Source organism: Bufo bufo, chromosome 3, assembly GCF_905171765.1.
Source record: "Bufo bufo chromosome 3, aBufBuf1.1, whole genome shotgun sequence".
Taxonomy (NCBI): Eukaryota; Metazoa; Chordata; class Amphibia; order Anura; family Bufonidae; genus Bufo; species Bufo bufo.
In genome coordinates this window covers 118,681,654-118,705,964 of record NC_053391.1, presented here as the reverse complement: position 1 = coordinate 118,705,964, position 24,311 = coordinate 118,681,654, and the positions used below count along the sequence as shown (strand labels likewise).

Sequence of the window (24,311 nt, the reverse complement as noted above, 5' to 3'; positions counted from 1 at the left end):
AAAACAGCATAAAAGTATACCTTACCACCAACCCAGAAAAAGGTAGAACATGATGCATGAAGTAGTAGGACACGAGAAAAGATTCAACGGCATCAAAGGGGCTGCAAATAATCTGTTACAGTCATTTTTAATGTTTCCTATGATTGATGACATCACCCTGTCTTTTTGACTCTTAAGGGTGAATTCACACAACCGTAAGTGTTTTGCGGTCCGCAAATTGCAGATCCGCAAAGCACGGATAACGGCCGTGTGCGTTACGTATTTTGCGGGCCGCACATGGCCGGTGCTATATAGAGAATGCCTATTCTTGTCGCACAAGAATAGGATATGCTCCATATTTTTTGCGGCGTGCTGTCCGCATCTTTTGAGGCCCCATTGAAATGAATGGGTCCGTACCCATTCCGCAAAAGTGCGGAACAGATGCGGATCCATTTATACGGTCGTGTGAATTCACCCTTAAAGGGGTAGTCTGGTTATAAAGAGTAATGAGCAGGTTTATCGGATAGCCGATAACTGCTAGATCATTGGGGATCTGACCATTAGGACCGCCACCAATTGCCAGAACAGATGGTCCTGTTGTCCTCATTGGAATGGGGCGGTGGTGAGCATCACTAACTTTCAAAAAAAAAACTTTTTATCTCATACAGACATATTAAAAGTTTCAAATGATGACGGGGGATGGGGGAAGGGGGTTGATGGGTCTGTGTGCTGAGACCCCCACCGATCCCTAGAATGAGGAGAGAGAAGCGCTCACATATAGTTTTTTGGAAAATTAGTGCACACCGCCACTCCAAGAGCTTGAAAAAGGCCGCACTATGCCAAATTGTTATATTTTTGGGCTGAAGCTCAGCGACAGCCCCGACCCGAAACCTGACAGATCTAGAGGAGATCTGTGTGGAGGAGTGGGCCAAAATCCCTGTTGCAGTGTGTGCAAACCTGGTCAAGAACCACAGGAAACACTTGACCTCTGTAATTGCAAACAAAGGCTTCTGTACCAAATATGAACACTGATTTTCTCAGGTGTTCAAATACTTATGTTCAGCAGTGCAAGACAAATACATACAATGTGATTTCCTGATTTTTTTTTATCGTCTCAGAGAGTGGGAATGCACCCACAATGTGAATTTCAGACCCCTCTGTGAGTTCTAAGTGGGAGAACTTGCAAAATCGCAGGGTGTTCAAATACTTCTGTTCCTCACTGTATTTGCCCAATGTGAATACTAATGGTAGTAATAATATGGACATTGTATTGTGGTATTATTTATGCCCATTGGGAGCATTATGTTTTCCTTGAGTCCAAAGACAAAAAAATAAATAAAAAATAACACATAAAAGGAGGGCCTAATATATGTTTTCCAGAACAGCCTCCAGAAAAAATGACGTGGCCCAAATTCATAGAAAAAATGAAAAGTCCTAGGGGAGATTTATTAAAACTGGTGTAAAGGAAAAGTGGCTCATCCACACGAATGTGTAGCGGCCGTTCCGTACTTTGGGGGGCGCTACGGAATCTGCCTCTGCCTGGCCTATAGCTGTAAGGCTACTTTCCCACTAGCGGCACGGACTTCCGGCAGGCTGTTCCGTCGTGCCGCTAGTGACCGCGTGCCTCCGGAATGCCGCTCCAACCCTATTGACTATAATGGTGGCGGTGTGGAGTTCCGGCGAGGCACGGCAGCGCACGGCGAGAGGCTGCCGGAATAAATGTCGGACATGTCGTAGTTTTAGGGCTCTTTCACACTTGCGTTGTTCTTTTCCGGCATAGAGTTCCGTCGGCGGGGCTCTATGCCGGAAGAATCCTGATCAGGATTATCCCCATGCATTCTGAATGGAGAGAAATCCGTTCAGGATGCATCAGGATGTCTTCAGTTCCAGAACGGAACGTTTTTTGGCCGGAGAAAATACCGCAGCATGCTGCGCTTTTTGCTCCGGCCAAAAATCCTGAACACTTGCCGCAAGGCCGGATCCGGAATTAATGCCCATTGAAAGGCATTAATCCGGATCCGGCCTTAAGCTAAACGTCGTTTCGGCGCATTACCGGATCCGACGTTTAGCTTTTTCTGAATGGTTACCATGGCTGCCAGGACACTAAAGTCCTGTTTGCCATGGTAAAGTGTAGTGGGGAGCGGGGGAGCAGTATACTTACCGTCCGTGCGGCTCCCCGGGCGCTTCAGAGTGACGTCAGGGCGCCCCACGCGCATGGATGACGTGATCGCATGGATCACGTCATCCATGCGCAGGGTGCGCTGTGACATCATTCTGGAGCGCCCGGGAGCCGCACGGACGGTAAGTATACCGCTCCCCCGCTACTATGGCAGCCAGGACTTTAATAGCGTCCTGGCTGCCATAGTAACACTGAACGCATTTTGAAGACGGATCCGTCTTCAAATGCTTTCAGTTCACTTGCGAGCACTTCCGGCAAATGGAGTACACGACGGATCCGGACAACGCAAGTGTGAAAGAGGCCTTATTCCGGCAGCATCTCGCCGTGCCTCCATTATAGTCCACAGGGACAAAGCGGCAGTCCGGGGGCACACGGTCACTAGCGATACGGCGACACTAGCGATTCACCCGACGGAACAGCCTGCCAGAGGTCCGTGCTGCTAGTGTGAAAGTACCCTAAGACTCCTCACTCTCCATAAGGAGATATTGTATTTCCCTCATGGATCCTTCCTAACACTTCTAGATACGAATTTTCCTCACAAAAATAAAAAACAAAAAAACACAAAACATGAGTGTTTTTCCCGTTTAAATTATTCATAAACACAAGTTCTCTTCATCACATCTACATGTAAACCGCCTTCGACCAGTGACACCTCGCAAATAGGGAACACAGCACGCCACTGAAAGCTTCTGTCTAGCGTAGCAGCGCTGCAATTCTCCGTGTTCCCTGCAGGGGGCAGCACTATTACTACTCTGTCATCTTGTAGCTATCGACCAGCCCCGCCCCCCGCCTGACCTCAAACACAGTAACACGCGTTGCGGATCTCGTGTGGCCGCTGGCGCCGTATCCCCCTCCCCCCACCTCTAGCATCAGTCAGGGGGCGGGGCTCGGGTGACGTAAGCGGACTCGGGGTAGCCATGTGCTCCTTGCGCACGTGGAGTAGGGCGGAGATGACGCCCCCGCTCTGTTCCTCGCACGGAGATTTTTTTTTTCTCTCTTTCGAGGCGCGCTCACGTGATATCAGAGGCGGAGCTTTCCTGAGTCTCGCTCAAAAAAGTGGGCGGGACAAAGTCGCCTGGAAACACAATACGCTACTACGTCACCATCCTCGCAGCCTCCACACATGACAGGCGGCTGAGGAGACTCTGGCAGACTCTGTGTCATCCAGCCGCCCTTGTGCTGGGGAGGCGGCGTCATCTCCCGCCAAGTCAGACCAGTATCGGGCAGCTGACGTGCTCAGCTCCGTATAGGGCAGGCTGGGATTTGTGGTGCCACCTATTTCCATTGCTACAGGGTTCAGACATGGCAACCCTACTGAATAAATACACTAGAGCAGGGGCGCAGCTAAAGGCTCACGGGCCCTGGGGCAAGAGTTCAGCTTGGGCCCCCCTTCCCTCAAACCTTCGTGCTGTGTAAGGGAAACATTGAAACTGCACCCCCCCCCCCCCCCTCCATACCAAATAACCCCTTCTTTCCAGCCAGAGGTGTAACTTGCATGCACTTTCTATAATACTAGTGTCTTCTTATGTGGCACAAGGGTCTTTGGGCCCCTCAGGCTCCTGGGCCCGGTAGCGACTGCTACCTCTGCACCCCCTATAGCTACGCCCCTGCACTAGAGGTGGAACACCCCAAAATACACAAACCATACTTTATACAATATACTCTGCTTTCTGTTTCATTTCCCTGGCACCACTGTCTACTAAAGATGTGTTGCAGGTACACCACGTCACATGACCGTGGCAACCAATCACTGGTCTGCACCGTGACGTCACTAAAGACTGCCCGGCAACCAATACAGCCATGGGGTGGTAATATGGAAAACATGCTAGGTTAGGGTAGTCCGTGTTCAGTTTCTATGCGGACAAACTGCGGGGAGATCGCCTCTCTGCAGTGACATCCTGTACACCGCTGCAGCCAATCACTGGTCTCAGCAGTCTCCTGCTATACACTGCTGAGGCCAGTGACTGGCTGCAACATATACTGGATGTCACTGCAGCAGCCAACACATTAAAGGGGTTGTGTAATCTCAGACAATGGGGGCATATCACTAGGATATGCCCCCATTGTCTGATACCTATCTGGTAAACAGAGCCAGCAAAGTCCTGGAGGGCGCATGCGCGGCTTCCCTCCATTTATTTCGTTGGGGCTGCCTAAAATGGCCAAGCACCGGCTTAGCTATTTCCAGCGGCCCCATAGAAATTAATGGGAGTGGGGGCCGCGCAAGTGCAGTGCGGTCCTATTCATTTATATGGGGAAATCTGAAATTAGACAAGCGCACCGCTCGGTTATTTTCGGCGGGCCAATAGGAAGGCTTGGTGGTGACTGGACCCAGCCATCAGTTTACCGGCCTCATGTTAGGCTTCATTTTAGTGATAGGTATCGGACAACGGGGGCATAGCGCTAGGATGGGAATGGGAATACACCTTTAATCAGGGATCAGCAACCTCCAGCACTTAAGCTGTTCCGAAACTACAACTCCCAGAATGCTTGATTCACTTCTGTGGGAGTTAGAAGAACAGCAGAGCATGTTTGCATGCTGGGAGTTGTATTTCACAGCAGATGGAGTGCCAAAGGTGGCTGATCCCTGCATTAGATCATGGCTGAAGCCTAGCAGACAGGACTGAGTGTCAGCACGGGATCGGAGTAGGGTTGCCACCTTTCCCAACAAGAAAAATGCTGGCCAAGTTTACCCAGGTTAAAATAGGGTGTGGCTTAACACTGGGTGTTATTTGATATTTTAGGTTTTGCACTTTTTTTTTGGGGGGGGGGAATTTAAATTTTCACTGTTGGGGATACCCCTGCGTATTTAGTTTTATTTAGCCTCTATTTTTGAAGTGTTTCTGCCTAGATTCAAGCTCATCACCATCTACATTAAAGGCAAAAACCTTAACTGTTGAGCTATAGAGCTCAATGTTAAAGGGCTTCTGTCACCCCAAAACAAATTCACTCCCTCCCAAAACAGCACTCCCTCAGTGCGCCTGAGCCGATGACGTCTTCTCTTTCGGTGAGTGCTGAGGAGGTGAGCCTCCTTCTCTCAGAGCGCCTGCGCCGAATGAAGACAGGCGCAGGATTTGAAATGCTGACAGGGCCAGCCGGAGGAGGAGAGCGCTCGCTGGCCCTGTCAATCAACAGGAGGAGGGGGCGTTTTTTTGCAGCGGCTACCAGCGAATAGACGCCCTACTTGCTGGTAGTGAAGTGATTTGCATATTTTAAAAGATCGATTTTTAAGGAAACGAACCCACAGACAAAGGTAAGGGCCCTATATAGGGAATAGTCGTTAAATAAGGATTTTAACAAGCCCAAAAAAAAATAAAGTGTTTTGGGGGTGACAGAAGCCCTTTAATAAGTAATAAGATATATTCTGGTCAGGGGCGTAGCTATAGGGGGTGCAGAGGTAGCAGTCGCTACCGGGCCCAGGAGCCTGAGGGGGCCCAAAGACCCTTGTGCCACATAAGAAGATACCAGTATTATAGAAAGTGCATGCTGGTCAAGTTATAGCTCTGGCTGGAGGGAAGGGGTTAGGTCAAGAATTTGGCATGGGGGGGGTCTACTGTTTAAAATTTTTTGCCGCAGGCAGCATGAAGGCTATGTGCTTCCCTAGCCACAAAACACTGAGGAAAGGGGGGGCCCAAGCTGAACCCTTGGACCAGGGCCCATGAGCCTTTAGCTACGCCCCTGATTCTGGTTAAAAAAAAGTTGTAGTTTTCCATGTATTGACATACTGCATATATATATTTTTTGTAATTGTAAATTCTATTTGCACCCATAACATTTTTTTGCAATTACAAAAAAAAAAATCTAAACTGATACGGGCAATCTAAGTAAAATACCAGCCTGGCTGGTAACTCTAGATTGGGGAGGTCTTGGGAAGGGGGGGGTTTAAGTTTTTTCATATTATTTTAACAGGCTCCCAGCAGTTTGTCCCGTCTACTTCTGTTGTCCCACCTTCTGTCAATCTGGACCCGCCTACAATATGAGGCTACTTTATTTTTTTTTCTACTTTAAGTTCCCAGTCCGCCCCTGCTTACAACACATGTGGTGGAGCAGGCTGAGTGCACCAGAGACGTTTTTGGGGGTTGTACCTCGGGCTACACATAACCAACTGTCCCACCTGGACCATGTTCATGTACCCTAGGAGGCCATATGAAGATAACCAGATACAGCATACAAATGGAGCTCAGGGCATGCACCAGTTTGGTCTGGATCTCACAGATCACAGCCCTGGAGACAATGGTCTACGGTGCTCGTCAGATCCATGTCCAATATGGACATAAAGACCTCACTGCCTGTGTGTTATGGCAAAAACACTAGGATGATCCTTGGTCTGGCCGTCTGAATTTTTGGTGTGGATTTTCTGTTTACGTTACAACCCTGTTGAAGTCTATGGCAAACCACTCTACATAGTGGGCATGCTGCAGATTTCAAAACCCGCACAGCGGGACAATATCCACACACAAGATAAAAGCAAAGGGTCAAATCTCTTTCACTTTGCTGGGACTGTATCCACACAGAAAAAAACATGCAGAATCTGCACCGTGTGCACCTTTTTCAGGTGTTTTGACATCGCCTCCTCTATAGGACGAAAACAGCATAAAGAAAACTGTGTGCAAAAAACACTAAAAAAAAAAAAGCAGAAAAACAACCAACAAACGGTTGTTCCTTTTTTTGTGGTTGATTTAGTCCCAAATTCAAAGGTGTAGGGACCCTCAAAGCTGTTTTCACAAAATCAAAATGTATCATCTATGCACAGGAACAGGCGAGTAGTGTCTGACTGCCCGGACCCCAGCCAATCACGAATATGGGAGTTCCTTGTTTGTATGAAAAGGCGGCCGTGCATGCTGTGCTCCTGTACTTTAACCTCACCATGACCCGCGCACCACGCACTTCAAGGCCGCTGCCTTCTTTAACAGTACAGGGGTTAATGTTAACTTGAGAAAGCGTGACTCAGAAAGCATCCTTGGATAATTAATTCCTACCCCCGCATAGCTTCAAAATTCAGAGAAACCTGACACTTGACAGTCCTCAGCACGTCAAACGCACAACTTTAGTTTCCTCTGTGTTTTAGGCGCTAAATGGATTATAAAACAGAGGGGGTGAAGCTAAAGTCCCAACCTGTCTGCAGTGTAACGCTTGCGTATAGACTGGTGCCCATATGTAAAAGGGTATCCTTCAGGATCCGCAGCCCCAGCTGTATAAAAAATAAAATAAAAAGAGCATAGCCCACTGCACTTCTCAATTCAACTGCCTACATGGCACAACTACATTTTTGTCCCCTTAGATAGCAAGTTAGGCTATGGTCACATTTCGGAACGGAAGGCAGTGGACCCCATTGACTTATTATGGGACCATTGGGGTTCTGTCAAGGTTTCCCATTGTTTTGACTGTACAAACAGTGCTGCAGGCTTTGCTATCCTTGCCCTCAAAAGTGACCAAACTGCCGACACAGGCACCGAATAGCAGTGTGAACACAGCCTTAGAGACTTCTGTAGCTGTTGCATAACACCAGACAACTGGTCTTTCAAAGGGTATTCTGGTTATGTGAATTTATCCCCTATTCATGGGATAGGGGGATGACTATTAGATTGGTGGGGGACCTACTGCTGGGACCCTCACTGATCACAAGAACGGGGATCCCGTACCCCGTGGAGCCCCCTAAATGGTCGGTCGGGCATGCGCAAAGCTACTGCATTCATTTGTATAGGATTTCTGGAGATAACCGAATGCTGTATTAGATGTCTGGCCGATGTTTGTTCAGGATATGCTGAGGGAAAGAAGGATCAGGCATGTTCAAGAATGATAAGTTGCCGCTAGAGATATCTGGCAGCACTGAGAACTCATGCACACTGGGCCAAACGTCCCAACTCTGCAGTTGGTAAAGTCAGGACAAATAGGCCCCATTCTGGGAACACCCCCAAACAATGCAGGACTTCCCATTTATGGATGGGGCTTACAAAAGCCTTGGCCATTTTCAGCCTGGGACAGACTGAATATGCAGGCACTGTTTCTGAAAATTAGGGACAGTTCCTGCAAATTTGGGAGTGTTGGCAAACATGCAGTGTTCCTGCATTGGGCATCTTATAAATGCACTAAAACATTTATACAATGGGTACATGTACCCTCTGTGAAGGAGGCTTGCATTTTGTAAACTATGAGAAATCAGCCATGATATATGACATGTGATGTGTTGTGCATCTGCTAGCTGAATATGAGAGATCTTGCTTAAAGGGGTTGTCCAGGTTATTCAAAAATGTGGCCAAAGGGAGAGAGTGTGTTATGAAGAAATTAAGACTCACCCATCTGACCCCCCGCCACTCATTTGCCTCTCTGCAGTCTTGGCTGCAGCGGTATACACATGTGACTGCTGCAGGCAATCACTAGCCTTTGAGTTCTAATGCAGTTTATCACTGAGGTGGTCATCTGTCTATATGGCCACATCACTGCTGTCGCCAAGTAAACACAGACTAGAGGGGGACTTAGGATCGGTAGCAGTAAAAGTGACCGGGGTCATACAGGTGAACACTATTTTTTTTCGTTTGTCCATATTTATGCATTACAGACAACCCTTTTAATGACATTCGCCGGCTGCAGATCGGTTTCTGAAATTTCTGTAACTGTCCTAAGCATCTGTATGTGGCTTACAGAAATCATCTCTATACATGGATATTTTCAGAAACTTCTGCACCAAAACTGCCACGTGTGACTATACCCTTAGGTAGAAGTTGCTTGATGGTTGAACAGCAGATGATCAATCAATCATCTGGCGAACGTTCGTTTTGCAGACACGGCCATATACGTTAAAGTCCATATTCCCGATTACAGTTGTGCAAACTGGCCATATACGCTCAAGGAAACCTGGCGACGGACGAAAGATTGTTTTCTGCGTATTGACCATTCATTAGCCACATTATTTTATGCAAATGACAGCACCGATGATCAATCTGCCTAAATTTTAAACCTCTGGGACGGATTTTTCTGTTCATTAGTCGCCCATACCCTAAATTTGGCAGGCCTGTCTGAGAGTATGAGTACAGAAAATAGTAAAAGCTACTCATAAATCCTAATTATAAGGAGAACAACATTTTATGAACAGAAGTTTGAGGAAGCTTCCAGCTTAATACCCAGCTGAATATTACTTCCCGATTCCTAGATTTCTGGGTTATGTTCCCTGCGGTTTGACGTTTGCTTACTTTTTTACTTCTTTGTGCTACCACTGTACTATTCCCAAAGCATGTGATTGTTGTGCCAGAGGCAATATCTCACAAGACTGTTCAAGTGTCTGCGTGATACCAGCGGGAGACACGGAGAAGTAGCAAAGGAGTGGTGAAGAGGATTTCAAAAACGAATAGTTAACAATTCCATTTCTGCCGAAATCATTTCAAATTTAGTGTTAGCTGCTGTAATAAGAAGCTGATTTGGAGCAGATAACCTATTACATGAATATTCTGGTCTGCGGTCTGTGATATTGTGCAAGCAAAAGTAACAGCATCATTAGGGATTCAATAGCCAAAATTCAAGCAGAGTGGAAAAAGTAATATTATAGTGAACGGTGAATCAATATGTATTTTATAGACAGTTTCTAATTTATCAAAACTACAAAAGAAAAATTGGAAGAGCACAACCAATCAGATTCCACTTCCCATGTAATTCATTTACGGAGCTGCAATATCTAGGTGTGAAGTATTTAGAAAATGAGCAGAAGATTCATGCAAGGAAAAAGTTTCAGTTTTCTACGCCAACCCTGTATATAACTACCCTGGGCCTAGGCAAAGCGTACTGTTGGCATCCAGCACCTGTGGCACATGTACCACCATCCACTACACCCTGAGTACAGGTGGAAGTTCACAGTTACCAACAGTCCCGAATTTGCAGGGACTCTCCCTAATTTTCAGAGAGAGCCCCGGCAAATTCAGGTTGTCCTGGACTAAAAATGGGTGCGTATTGTGGTAATTTGGCCGCTGGGTGGGCGTTCTAATTTGGGTTAGGGCTTGTTCACACGACCGTATGGCTTTTTCAGAGTTTTGCGGTCCGTTCCGTTTTTGTTTCAGTAGTGTTTCCGGTTCCATTCCGTTTTTCCGTATGGCATATACAGTATACAGTAATTACATAGAAAAAATTGGGCTGGGCATAAAATTTTCAATAGATGGTTCCGCAAAAACAGAACGGATACAGAAGACATACGGAGTACATTCCGTATGTGTTCCATTTTTTTTTGCGGACCTATTGACTTTAATAGAGCCACGGACCGTGATTTGCGGGCAATAATAGGACATGTTCTATCTTTGAACTGAACGGAATGCGGAACCATTGAAATGAATGCGGATACGGATCTCAAAAAACGGCCTGTAATACGGAACGCAAAAAACGTTCGTGTAAACGAGCCCTTAGGGGCACTTCCGGGGATGGGGCTTACAAGTGTTGATTTTACCAACTGCAATGATACATGGTAAGGATGGAAACAGTTTTTAATCATTTCAGAGATGAATGAAGACTATAGCGGAGGAATGATCCGTGTACTTGTCAGGGCGTGACCACAATCACTTCACAAGCAGGACGTCAGGATCTTACCTGAATGTATCGGAGAGCACTTCTTAACACGCTGAGGTTGGAAGTCTTCTTGTCATCTACATTTGGGATGTTCCTTTTTAGCGTCTCAAAACATTCCTTAAGATGCGCTCGTCTGTAGGAGAATAAATCACAGATAATGATCAGATTTTTAGTAAATTCCAATCCCAAGTGCACAAATAGTACATAATTTAATTTGCATAAAGCACAATTTAAACTGTATGCATGTACTTAGGTCTTTATCAATTGCCAAATTTAGGTCAAAAAGCTTAGAAAATAAATGTACGTACTGCATGCCGGACTACAGCTCTACTTCTTGAAGCAGTTTCTTTTTACAGAAGACCTGTAACCTCTCCTGACATATCTGTTTAGCAACTACTTACATACCCCCATGTGGTAATAATTCTGGAGCATCTCTTCTTAGAATTCTATGTTGCTCCTTTATTGTTCCTGCTAATAGTGTATAAATTCATTGCCTGCAGTCTACAAAGGGCCAGCTGGGTGTTACCAGTTTGGGGTGTGTCCCTGCATAGTCTGACCCTGTCCAATCGGTGCTGCTAGTGTCAGATTGTCCAGGGACACGCCCCCAACTGGTAAGACCTATCTGGAGCTTCATTGCAGACTGCTGACAATTCAACTTGTAGCAGGAATAACAAAGGAACGGCTCAACACAGAGTCATGAGAACAGTTCAGAACGGATCCGTTTGTATTATCTGTAACATTGCCAAGACGGATCAGTCTTGAACACCATTGAAAGTCAATGGAGGACGGAACCGTTTTCTATTGTGCCAGATTGTGCCATAGAAACCGGATCTGTTTGGCTCAGTTTCGTCAGATGGACACAAAAACGCTGCAAGCTGGGGCTAAACTGATTCGTTTTGGACCGCTTGTGAGAACCCTGAACGAATCTCACAAACGGAAAGCCAAAACGCCAGTGTGAAAGTAGCCTTACATCAGTGAGGAGGGCCCGAACACAGTGTAGAAAGCATCAGGGGAGAAGCAATTTTTGTTATTGTAGACCATTCACAGATCCTGCCCGAGTTTTTATTTACCTTGGACAACCTCTGCAATAGAATTACCCCTGCCTGATCTGTTTAGTAGCATTCCCCAATAGGGAAGTAAAACAAAAAGGTATCAGGACCCTAAACCAGGGGCAGACTGGGAGCTTAAAGTGGCCCTGGAAATAAACCTGAAAAGTGGACCCATGTTGTAGCCAGGTCCAAATCAGGGCAACACAACTAGGCAAGGACAGCAGTAGCAGACGAGCCAGCAATACCACAGTACAGCACAAAATACCGCCCCAGGAGAACCAAATACCACACTGCAGCACAAAATGCCACCCCAGCAGAACCAAAAACCATAGTGCAGCACAAAATACTGTTGCCCCACTGCAGTATTCAACTGCCTCACTGTCCTGAGCATGGCGATACAGTAGAATTTAGGAGGGCACCTGCGTCCACTGACCCGATGCGTATATAGCTGATGCCCCTAGTATTAATGCCGAGAACATCAGATTGTTACGTGCCCAGGTGACATCTGAGAGAAGGGCTCTGGCGGCCCCCTAGACATCGGCCCACCGGGAAATTTCCCTTCAGGGTATATGGCAAGTCCACCCCTGCCCTCAACGGAACACATCATGTGGTCTCTGTGGTCACCAGAAGCTTACAGTTTTTTATTTTTTAAACTGGCTCCCTGATCGCGCAGAATGTCACTAACTCGCCACATTCTAGTCGATGCTTATCATAGGTCTCCCAAGTTTCTGATCGGACTCCGGTACTATGAGCTAGGCACAATATTTGTATTCAATAGTCCAGCATTCAGGTTCATAGGCGAGGTCACCCGTAAATCTGCGGTCAATGTTTCCATCTTCCCAGATCTTGTTCATGGTATTAGCAGAAGTGTGAGAGAGACATATGGTGTTGGATCAACACCATCTAACACTGCATGCCTCCCTCACACTTCTGCAAGGTCGTGATGTCCATAGATTTACATAGGGACTTACCTAGGTGACTGTATCCTGGACTATTGAACAGAGATAATTGTGATATGTTAGCTGGGACTAGAGTGCTGTGATTTTCCTTTTTAATATCTTGAGTTTAAGGCCAAATTGAATCGCTTGTACTCTTTGTATGGTCTACCTATGATTTGATTCATAATAGGGGAAATAGTTAAAGGGGTTGTCCAGGTTCAGAGCGTAACCCGGACATACCCATATTTTCACCCAGGCAGCACCCCTGAGACTAGCATCGGAGCATCTCATGCTCCTATGCGCTCCCTTGCCCTGCGCTAGATCGCGCAGGGAACGGGCTCTTTTGTTTATCATAACACACTGCCGGGCAGAAGCTTCCACGCGGTAGTGTGTTCGGTGACGTCACTGGCTCTGATGGGCGGGCTTTAGAGCTGCCCTAGCCGTTCTACTGGCTAGGGCAGCGCTAAAGCCCGCCCATCAGTGCCGGTGACATCACTGGGCTTCCTGGCAGCCCCATGGAGAGCCCGGTTCGTCACCGGAACTCCTAAAAAATGCGCAGGGCAAAGGAGAGCATCGGAGCATGAACTGCTCCGATGCTCAAGTCAGGGGGGCTGCCTGGGTGAAAATGGGGATATGTCCGGTTTCAGATCTGAACACGGACAACCCCTTTAAAAAGGGAGATTCTAGGTATTTAATATTGATGGCCTATCCTTAGAATAGGTCATTAATTTCTGATTGGTGTGGATCTGACTCCCGACACCCTAGCTCATCAGCCGGTGACATCTCGTTCATTGGTCAAATGGCCCAGGTGCAGCTCAGTCCCATTCCAAGCACAGCAGATATACAATGAACAGCTGTGAAGAGGTTGCAAGGCTCACTGGAGTACCTCAGCCTACAAACAGATGATCGGTGGTGGTGCCGGGTGTCGGATCCCCCACCAATGTGTTTTTACAGTTAGCCATCTTTTTTATACATACAAATGCTATACCTAATAGTAAATTGCTGTAAAAAAATGAACATATAGTAAATGCTACTAGTCACTTCAGTGGAGGCAACAGTCCAGCAGAACCTAAAACCTACATCCTGGCTTGTGGTATGGAGAAGAGGTATTTAAAGCAATTAATACCTGATAAAATACACCATGGGCTATGAAAATGTTTATGCGGCTATTAAGGGCTCAATAAAAATAGTCTTTTTAAGCTACAAAATCCATGAAAGTGTCTTGAGAGCAACAGCTATACTAAATATTAAATGAATCGGTTAACTTGGAGCATAACGTTAGATAAAGGCTAGAGAGAAATGGTCTGGGGAGTCGGTGAAGAGCGGAGAGTGCCTGGGCTAATTACATACCTGTTTTTCTCCAATTTATTATGAACTTCCCGAGTGCCAGCCCTGCAGGCAAAAGAAAAAAGCGGAAAACACATTATATAATCCACTATTTTATTGCCTTAAACTCATTTGTGTAAAAAAAAAAAACACTCCACAAAGCAGTGTTGGAAATGAAAATGTATTCATAAGGCTACATGCACACGACCCTATGTGTTTTGCGGTCCGCAAAAAAAAAAAAAAAACAGATAACATCCGTATGCCATCCGTTTATTTTTTTTGGTGGATCCATTGTAACAATGCCTAAAACGGACAAGAATAGGACATGTTCTATTTTTTATTTTTTTTGCGGGACTACGGAACGGACATACTGATGCTGTCCACATGTTTTGCAGACCCATTGAAATGAATGAGTCCGCATCCTATCCGCAAAAAAAACCGGAACGGACACGGAAACAAACAACGTTCGTGTGCATGTAGCCTAAGAGTGAACTATAAAGTCATGAGGGACCAACGATACTATCCTGTACCTCAGGGATCTAGGGGGGCGGTTATAGGTTCTGTTGCCAAAATAGCTGCCTATCGTGTACGGTGAAGTGGTGAGTTGAGCGAAGCGAGCTTCAGATGCTTCGTTCAAAACTTCGGAATAATACTGTATGGAGATTCGTCTCCGTACAGTATTAGAATGTATAGGCTCCGACGAGCCGAAGTCGCACGTGACTTCGTTGAATAACTTCGGTAGTTGATTTTTAAAGTGGAAAACCACTTTAAAACTTGAAGCTGAAGCTCACTTCACTCAACGCTAGTGAAGTCTCCACCAAAAAATAAAAAAATAAAGAAAAGACGTCCACATGACCTACGGTAATACACGCAACGTTACATAGAAAGAGCGCTCATATTTCACTCCTGTACTCTACTATAACAAAGAGTTAAGGAAATATCCTCATTTTTCTGTACAGCGCCAGTATGCGATACGAGGGTATACTATCAGCAAAGACCTCTACTTTGTAGAGGAAGAAAGTTCTTTTACAGAAAATGATCCTGCACCAGGCAAGGGGCCAGGGGTCAACTGGGAACAAAGTGGACCTGGAAAACAACCCTATAAGTGGCCCCAATGTTGTAGGTGGCTCCAAACTGACAGGAGGTGGGGCAGCACAAGTAGAAGGGGCCAATACAAGTTGGAAGGCTCAGTAATACCATAGTGCAGCACAGAATACCATCCCACAGAACCAAACATCACAGTGCAGCACTAAATTCCTCCCCAGAAGCTGTCCCTCTGCGATGGCCATCGATAGCTGCCATGTTCTGTCATCCTCCTCCTCCAATTGTCTCTAATATGGATATGGGCAGAGGGCTAAGCAGTTGAGATGTGGGCCATGACACCAAGCCAGCCCTACCTTTAGCACGCTGCCTGGACTTCCTCTAATAATGACCCCTATATTTCCCCCACTACCTAGCCAGTGGCAGTGAGGAGGGCTCGGGTGGCCCTATGGGCATTGGCCCACCATGAAAATTGCCAGTAGGGTCTATGGCCAGTCCGCCCCCGGCAAGGGGAAGAATACCGGGAAACAAAAAAAATCATGATGGTAACATTTATCCTAATTCTTTGATGGGGAAAGAATTACATGTGAGAAATATGACCTTTGTCAGGTGGTTGGTAAAGAAAAGATCTATGGTAACAAAGGGATCTTAGATATATAGCTTTAGAGAGCATCTATCAGCATGATCAACACATGCTAAAAGTAATGGCCCCTCTTTTGCAGCAATCCGATGTGTGCAATACTTTATTTTAATGCCAATGAGGTGCTCTGGGCACCGAGGGATGGGTCTAGGGCCTTGGAGCACTTCTGCCTTTCATCTGTTGTCACTCCCTCTTCCCCCACTGATTGACAGGCCCAGGCATCCTAATTGTTCCAATACTTGGTCCTAAAATCTTGTGCATGCAGGGCTGCAATCACACAATCTGGATCTCACAGTGGGGACAACAGAATGAGATCCACTGCGCATGCGCCAATCGTACTCTCACTGGTGCATGTGAAAGGTTTCTGGGCAAGGCAATTTGAGGATGTCTTTCCGTCAATGGCAGTGGCAATGGGTGAAAAGCTAAGGTGAAGCAGTGTTGCGGAGGGCTAAGCCCAACCCTTGGTGCTACTAGCAGCACATTATCATAAAAAGAAGGGTATACATTTCTCAAAAACTACACTGTACATGTCGGATTTCCGCAAAAGAGGGGTCGTTGCACACAGCATGATCATGCCGAAAGATTATGTTTTTAATGCTACTTTTATACATTTACAATGATCCAGATTATATCACAGGGGATGTCTCACTGCAAACACTGAAAGCACATATGTTATCAATGTCTGACTCGTGGGGGGGTCCAACCACAATAACGTTACGACAGCTAAAACAAAATGTCCGACAACTTCCTTCCCAGTAGACCCATTACTGTGAAAGTCAGACCATGCAACCTCTAGCAAAAGCTAAGCAAAACCAACAGAAGACAAAGCGTCATCGCACCTTTCTAATGTCGTAGCATTCCAGATACTGACAGCCTACAAACATTGATGGCATATGTGGCAACTCCTTTAAAGGGGTTGCCCCACCACAGCATAGATGATAAATGTTTGATCGCTGGGGGTAACTGCTGGTACTGAGGGAGATATCCTGGTGCTGTAGTCGGCTATATCCACCAGTCCCATAGACATTGATGGAGCTGTAGTGTGCCTATGTCACTACTTCTCCATTCAAACAGCAAACATGGGACCCCCACTCTCATGATGTGGGTGGGGTAGATGATAACTTGTTATGGTGGGACAACCCCTTTATGGTGGCTCATAACAGAAATGTGTGATGAAGAACCTTTGAAATTGGTCCAGTGTCCTTGAGCTACAAAATGTGGATACTTCTGCACAGGAGTAGAAAATCATGGCCGCCTTCTTCAAAAAACAGTGCCAGACCTCTCCTTAAGTTGAATGCAGCATTACAGCTCAGACCCATTCAGTTCAATGAAGTACAGCTGCAATGCCAGACAAAGACATGGACACATATGGTGCGGTTTATTGGAAGAAAGCAGACATATTTTTCTGATCCTGGACAACCCCTATAGATCTAGAACCACTTTTCTCAAATTTCGAAAAATGCCATTTTCCCTAGGACCCAGCTTCTTCGACATGACGTGATGCAACACTGCAAAATTGTGCTATAACATATATATATATATAGACAAACCTTTCAGCTGCTTACGTGGATGGAATTTCAAGCAGCATTTTCCCCAAAGTCACCAGGAGCAGGACAACCATAAAACTGATGGGTTCATAAGCTGCACTGATTGTTCTGGATACAGCTATTGTGCAGCCCCTATTACCTGTACAAGAGGTCAGCTTGTAATAGTGGACAATGCAGTTTTAAAGGGAACCTGTCACCATGAAAATGCAACGTAAGCTGCAGGCAGCATGTTATAGAGCAGGAGGAGCTGAGCAGATTGTTATATAGTTTTATAGGAAAAGATTCAGTAAAACCTTAAATTTACCCATTTAAATCCCTGCTCATTCTGGTCCTTGAAGTCCAGGAGGCGGTCCTATCAGTGATTGACAGCTGTCTCTGTATACATAGTTACAGAGGGAAGGTTGTCAATCACTGATAGGACCGCCATCTTGACCCAAAAGCCCAGAATGAGCACAGATATAAATATATAAAATATATACTGAATCTTTTCCCATAAAACTATAAGGCCCCTTGCAAACGAGCATGTCCGGATTAGGTCTGGATGTGTTGCGTCTGCGATCAGGGAAAATTGTGCGAGTAGGTACGCAATTGCAGTCAGTCTTGACTGCGATTGTGTCCTAAAGTTCAGTTTTTATTGCGCGGGTGCAATGCGTTTTGCGCGGGTGCAATGCGTTTTGCACGCGCGCGATAAAAAACTGACTGTGGTACCCAGACCCGAACTTCCTCACTGAAGTTCGGGTTTGGGGTTCTGTATATTTTATTATTTTCCCTTATAACATGGTTCTAAGGGAAAATAATAGCATTCTTAATACAGAATGCTTACTAAAATGTGGCTTTAGGGGTTAAAAAAATAAAAATAAATTAACTCACCTCATCCTGTTGTTCGCGCAGCCGGCATCGTCTTCTTTCTTTTAGGACCTGCCAAAGGACCTTTGATGACGTGGTTAGCACGGTGACGTCAGCACAGGTCCTGCTGAATGAAGATATAAGATTTCTATCTTCATTCAGCAGGACCTGCGCTCACGTCACCGCATTTACCACGTGGTGAGCGTGATTACGTCATCAAAGGTCCTTTGGCAGGTCCTGAAAGATGAAGAAAGAAGATGATGTCGGCTGCGCAAACAACAGGATGAGGTGAATTAATTTTTTAACCCCTAAAGCCACATTTTAGTAAGCATTCTGTATTAAGAATGCTATTATTTCCCCTTATAACCATGTTATAAGGGAAAATAATACAGTAAATTGACTTTTATCAATTTACTTACATCATCTCCTAGCAACCGTGCGTGAAAATCGCACCGCATCCGCACTTGCTTGCGGATGCTTGCGATTTTCACGCAGACCCATTCATTTCTATGGGGCCTGCGTTGCGTGAAAAACGCAGAATATAGAACATGCTGCGATTTTCACGCAACGCACAAGTGAGGCGTGAAAATCACAGCTCATCTGAACAGCCCCATTGAAGTGAATGGGTCCGGATTCAGTGCGGGTGCAATACGTCCACCTCACGCATTGCACCCGCACGGAATTGTCGCCTGCGTGAAAGGGGCCTATATCAATCTGCTCAGCTCCTCCTGCTCTATAACATGCTGCCTGCAGTTTAGACACCATGTTCAACGTGACAGGTTCCCTTTAAGGTCGGACGCATAGGCCTGCATCAGTTCTTGTGAGATCAAACAATCCTCCGTTTCTCATTAGACTGGTTTAAAACCATATAAAAGTGGGCTCCATGGAAGATGGCAGATTCCAACACCAGAAGCACCAGTCTGTGTCCTAATGAGAAAGCTCTTACCCTCCAGGTCGCCTTCTCTGCTCATTTGGCCTTCCATCATCTGCTGAAGATAGTCTAAGAGCACCCAAGGGTTGTGCTGGAGGCTGCTGCTGTGGGTGCTGTAGGGCTGTTGGCTGGGGCTGTATAGGTTGCTGATGTTGTTGCTGCTGCACAATGTGGTGGTGTGTTATTGCCAGCATTGGGGTTGGGTAAGGGTGCAACTGCTTCGGACTTCCTACACTCAAAGGTGAAGACTTGATCTCTGGTAGTCCAGGGCCTTGTGGTCTCTGGATGACTGGAGCCAGGGATACATCTTTGTTGATAACAGGTGGGTTGACGACAGCTGGCTGGCGCTGAACAACAGGAGGTGACAAAGATGTTTGGACTACTGGTTGAGGAGTGCTGGTTACCACAGAAAGGGGGATGACTGTTACTGGAGTAGGTAGAGGAGGAGGTGGGGGTGGAGGAGGTGCAGGCGCTGGTGGAGAAGCAGGATCAGGGGGGGCCTGGTTTACCAGTTCTTCTTTTCGAGAAATGATTTGCTTTTCTTTCTCTTTTTCCTCTTCTTCCTCCTCTTCCTCCTGTTCCAGCACAATATTATCATTTCCCTCTGCAATGAAAAAGTAAAAATGACATTAGATCTAGGTGACCTTTCATGCATCACTGGTAATCTGCTGAATGTTTCCCACTTGACCTGTGAACAATTCTTACTATGTGCCAAGCAATTTGCATTTGGTGGTTCCAGTAATTATAAGGACAACCCTGACAAATCCCATCAGGAATAATGTTATAATAAGAAATAATTAATATTTATGAATCATTTTCTGCAAAAAATATTTAAAAAAAGGACTAAAATACAGTATTTTATATCTAAGCAGTGCAGCCAAATAATCCACATTTGGGTAACCCCACTTTAAAGGGGTTGTCAATTCCTACTGTATAGATGGCCTATCCTCAGGATAGGCCATCAATACCTGATTGCCACTGTCCAACACCGCACACCCCACCAGCACCCAGCAAAGTGAACGGGAGTAGAGCTGCAGTAACCAGCTTTGTCCACTACACAATGGACGTGGTGGACATAGTTCTGGCGCCTGAGCTACTCCAGAACAGCTAATTGTCAAGAGTGTGGGGTGTAGGACCCCTACTGGTCAGATACTAATGGCCTGTCCTGAGGATAAAGGGTTATCCTCAGGACATCAAGCATATTGATGGTCTATGCTTAGGACAAGCCATGTCAACAGTGTCCTGTTGACTGTTTACATAGGCACAGCAGCACCAGACACAGCCTCTCATACAGACCAGCTGGTGTACCAGGGTGACACTGGAGTACTGCTGCCTCTTCGTTGTGCTGATCGTCTAGGTCCCATTGGTACCCATTCCTAAGGATCGGCCATCAATATTATAAAAAAATAGAAATGGGCCATAGACACAATTCGTGTTGAGCAAATAGGGTTTGGACTGCTGTATCCGAACCCGATTAGTTTGAAAACTTCCTTAACAATATAGTCTCCGGACTACCGTAAAATGTATGAGCTCCGCAAAGCTCTTTGTGATCTTGCTGCAAATATCGTGGGACTTGTTTCGTCTCGCGTCTATGATGTGACACGTTGGTTATGCGCATAAATTACAGTGTCAAAATCTGAGGCTGTTCAGAGTTCAGCTTCGGATTTTGACACTGCAATTTATGCACATAACTGAAGTGTCACGTCATCGGCTACTTTCACACTGGCGTTTTGGCTTTCCGTTTGCGAGATCCGTCATAGGCTCTCACAAGCGGTCCAAAACGGATCAGTTTTGCCCTAATGCATTCTGAATGGAAAGGGATCCGCTCAGAATGCATCAGTTTGCCTCCGTTTCGTCTCTATTACGCTCTGGAGGCGGACACCAAAACGCTGCCTGCAGCGATGCAGAGACAAACGGATCCGTCCTGACACACAATGTAAATCAATGGGTACGGATCCGTTTTCTCTGACAATAGAAAACGTATCCGTCCCCCATTGACTTTCAATGGTGTTCAAGACGGATCCGTCATGGCTATAGAAAACATAATACAACCGAATCCGTTCATGACGGATGCAGACGGTTGTATTATTGTAATGGAAGTGTTTTTGCACATCCATGACGGATCCGCAAAAAACGCTAGTGTGAAAGTAGCCATAGACGCGAGGCAAAGCAAGTCTCGCGTTATTTGAAGCAAGATTGCAAAGAACTCAGTGGAGCTCATACATTTTACAGTAGTACGGAGGCTACATTGTTTTCAAACTAATTGGGTTCAGTTACAGCAGTCCAAACCCGATTCGCTCAACGCTAGAGACAATGGTCTGGAGGAGACCTCACTGACTTCTATTTGAGAGTTGAGAAGAGATTAGCTTTGACAATCACCTAATGTGAATGGTGGATTCGGTGTTATCCATACACAGAGGTGCTGTCATTCTAATCCTGCCTGTAATGATAAGCTGATAACTGCAGTAAAGTGATCTGTACAAACAAAGAAGTGGCGCCAAATATTAAGCCTGTATTACACTGGCATATTTTCTGCCAGATGATTGCTAACGAGTGTTTGTAGTAACACATATTAGTGATCACCTGGCACCGCCGCCGATTACCCGATAAACAAGCAAACGTTCGTTCATCAGGCAATTGTGACCTTTCAGCATGTTGTCTAATCACGATCTGCTGCTGCCAAATAACTAGATAGCATGGGGACGAGCAATGGCATAATGATCACTCCTCCCCATGATGTGGAGGAGATCGCTGCATGTAACAGCAGCAGTCTCCTCCGCTGGTGAGCAGGCGATTGCCAGGAAGGAACGCTTCCTTCCCGACAAGCGCCTGCAGAATCGGGTTGAGTACCCTAATGAGTAAGACGAGTACAGTATATACTTCCTTGCTCCTTTAACAGTTAAGGTAGAAAACGTTGTTGTGATCCCCTCCAGTGAGCACTTATCATTGGCATAGTAACCGTGATGTGGTAGGAGGCGCAGATTTAGAGATTCCCTTCTGATTCTCAGCTAATGCATAACACATGGCAGAAAATGAAAAATGGAGTTGTTTGCCAGCAAAGCCATTTGTAGCTTCTCGTTCACGTGCAACGAGTAAATGGTGTGTGCACATCTACAAAGCATATGCCACCTCCTATCACATCCTCTGAAGCAGAATGTAGTGGCTGCATTCACATGCTGCCGTTTTTAACACACATTCTATGCCATTTTTGTCAAAATTACAGTAAAAAAAAGCATCTGACCGTGTAGCCCCAAAAATATTAACAAGGAATTAGATCTGACAAAAATGGCTTCCTCCACTAGCAGTAGACATCCCAATCAACGCTTACGTGATGAACCCTAGATCATGGCTTTGTTCCAGTATTGAAACTCTGCGAGGACAGCGTCCATCCCAGTGACGACGCTTCCTGTCTTGTGTGCCCCAGTGCTTTAGTAATGTCATAAAGAAACTGGGCCTCGTGCACAAAACTAAGGAAGCAGAATGCAAAGAGTATAATATACTACTAATATATACTGCAGCCCAGGATTTCCAGCAAAATTATATTTTCTTAAAAGTAAAAAAAAAAAAAAAATCTACATTGGTAATTTTTATTACTACTTCCGTAGAAACCAGGGCCTGCACCACCTCCGGGCTTGGCAAGAAGTTCACTACCAGTCACACACAGTGAGTCACCGGGCTGGCACATGAAAGTCAGTCAGCCAGTCATGGTCAAGTGTCCCAGAACAGGACACGCATTCTTTATGAGCTTGAAACAACAATGGGTAAAAGAAAAATGAGCTTGAAAAAAAAAAAAAAAAAAAACGGGAGCCCTCTAAGGGTACGGCCACATGTGGACACAGCGCAATTTAATTCAGCAATTATTAAGCATTAACAGTACTAGCAAAGTGGATGAGATTTTAGAAATCTTAGGGTGCAAGTACACAGCGATCTTGGTCACCGAACAACTATCACACCCAGGGATCGCAGTGTAGCGTTGCTAGCATTGAAATGAATGGGGTCACAACGCGACTCGTACATTTGTCACAACTGTGATCTCAGAATCGCAAAAAAGTATCTTTTTATTTATTTATTTTTAAAGTGTTGGATTTTTTTGCAATTCTGGGTTGTGGCACACGTGCGAGTTGTGCTGCGACCCCATTCATTTCTATGCTAGCACCTCTAGACTGCAATCCCACTATGATCCTTCAGCGCGGCCAATGTTGCCATGTAGCCAAACCCTTATCCACACACTACGGAAAAATCTACAGTGTAAACGGACTTGTCAAATTAAAAGCAGTGGAAGACCCACTGCAATTCCAGCAGCATTGCCCCGCAAAAACCAGTCCATTTTACAGCAGCGCATTTCAGACAGGTTCGCTGTGCATTCTCCGCTACAGACCCACCATGTGTGGCCATAGCCTTAGGCTAATTTTAGATGAGGGTATCTGGTCCAGGGTACACTGAGTGATTTTCACATTTCTCGGACCAAACACTGCTCCTCTGGCCTGAGTACAGTACAGTAGACCTATGGTTATGCAAGAACTCATAGCACCATAAGTTATGATGACACTCTGAGTTTGGAAATGAGAAGTAGTGTTCAGTCCAAGAAATGCAGCTGTCACATGGAGGGTAAGGCTACTTTCACACTTGCGGCAGAGTGATCCAGCAAAACGTATGCCAACTGATGGCATTTGTAAGACTGATCAGGATCCTGATCAGTCTGAAAAATGCCTGATCAGTCAGAAAAGTGCATTGAAATGCCAGATCTGTCTTTCCGGTGTCATCCGGCATTTCTTTTTTTCACCTTTTTTTGGGGGTCTGCACATGCGCAGGCCGGAAGGACGAATCCGGCATTCCAGTATTTTGAATGCCGTATCCGGCACTAATACATTCCTATGGAAAAAAAATTCAGGCAAGTCTTCAGTTTTTTTGGCCGGAGATAAAACCGTAGCATGCTGTGGTTTTATCTTTTGCCTGATCAGTCAAAAAGACTGAACTGAAGACACCCTGATGCATCCTGAACGGATTACTCTCCATTCAGAATGCATGGGGATAAAACTGATCAGTTCTTTTCCGGTATTGAGCCCCTAGGACGATACTATATGCCGGAAAAGAAAAACACTAGTGTGAAAGTACTCTTAGGCTACTTTCAGACTAGCGTTCAGAGAGGATCCATCTGGTGTCTGCACAGACGGATCCGCTCCTATAATGCAGACGTTTGGATCCGTTCAGAACGGATCTGTCTGCATTATAGTTAAGAAAAAATTCTAAGTCTGAAAGTAGTTCAGACGGATCCGTCCAGACTTTACATT

At 45.7% G+C, this 24,311-nt stretch overlaps 1 protein-coding gene across 2 annotated transcripts in view; it reads right to left on the bottom strand.

The window, feature by feature from the left end:
- Positions 1-24,311, bottom strand: part of MNT (MAX network transcriptional repressor) — an 85,996-nt gene that overhangs the window by 32,325 nt on the left and 29,360 nt on the right. Inside the window, exons 2-4 of one of the 2 annotated variants that reach the window (XM_040423499.1) lie at positions 19,036-19,624; positions 14,040-14,081; positions 10,724-10,835 (exon numbers count right to left, since the gene is read on the bottom strand). In XM_040423499.1, coding sequence (XP_040279433.1) covers positions 10,724-10,835; positions 14,040-14,081; positions 19,036-19,624 — 743 coding nt within the window. The remainder of the gene's footprint in view (positions 1-10,723; positions 10,836-14,039; positions 14,082-19,035; positions 19,625-24,311) is intronic. The other variant, XM_040423500.1, reaches the window with a different exon arrangement.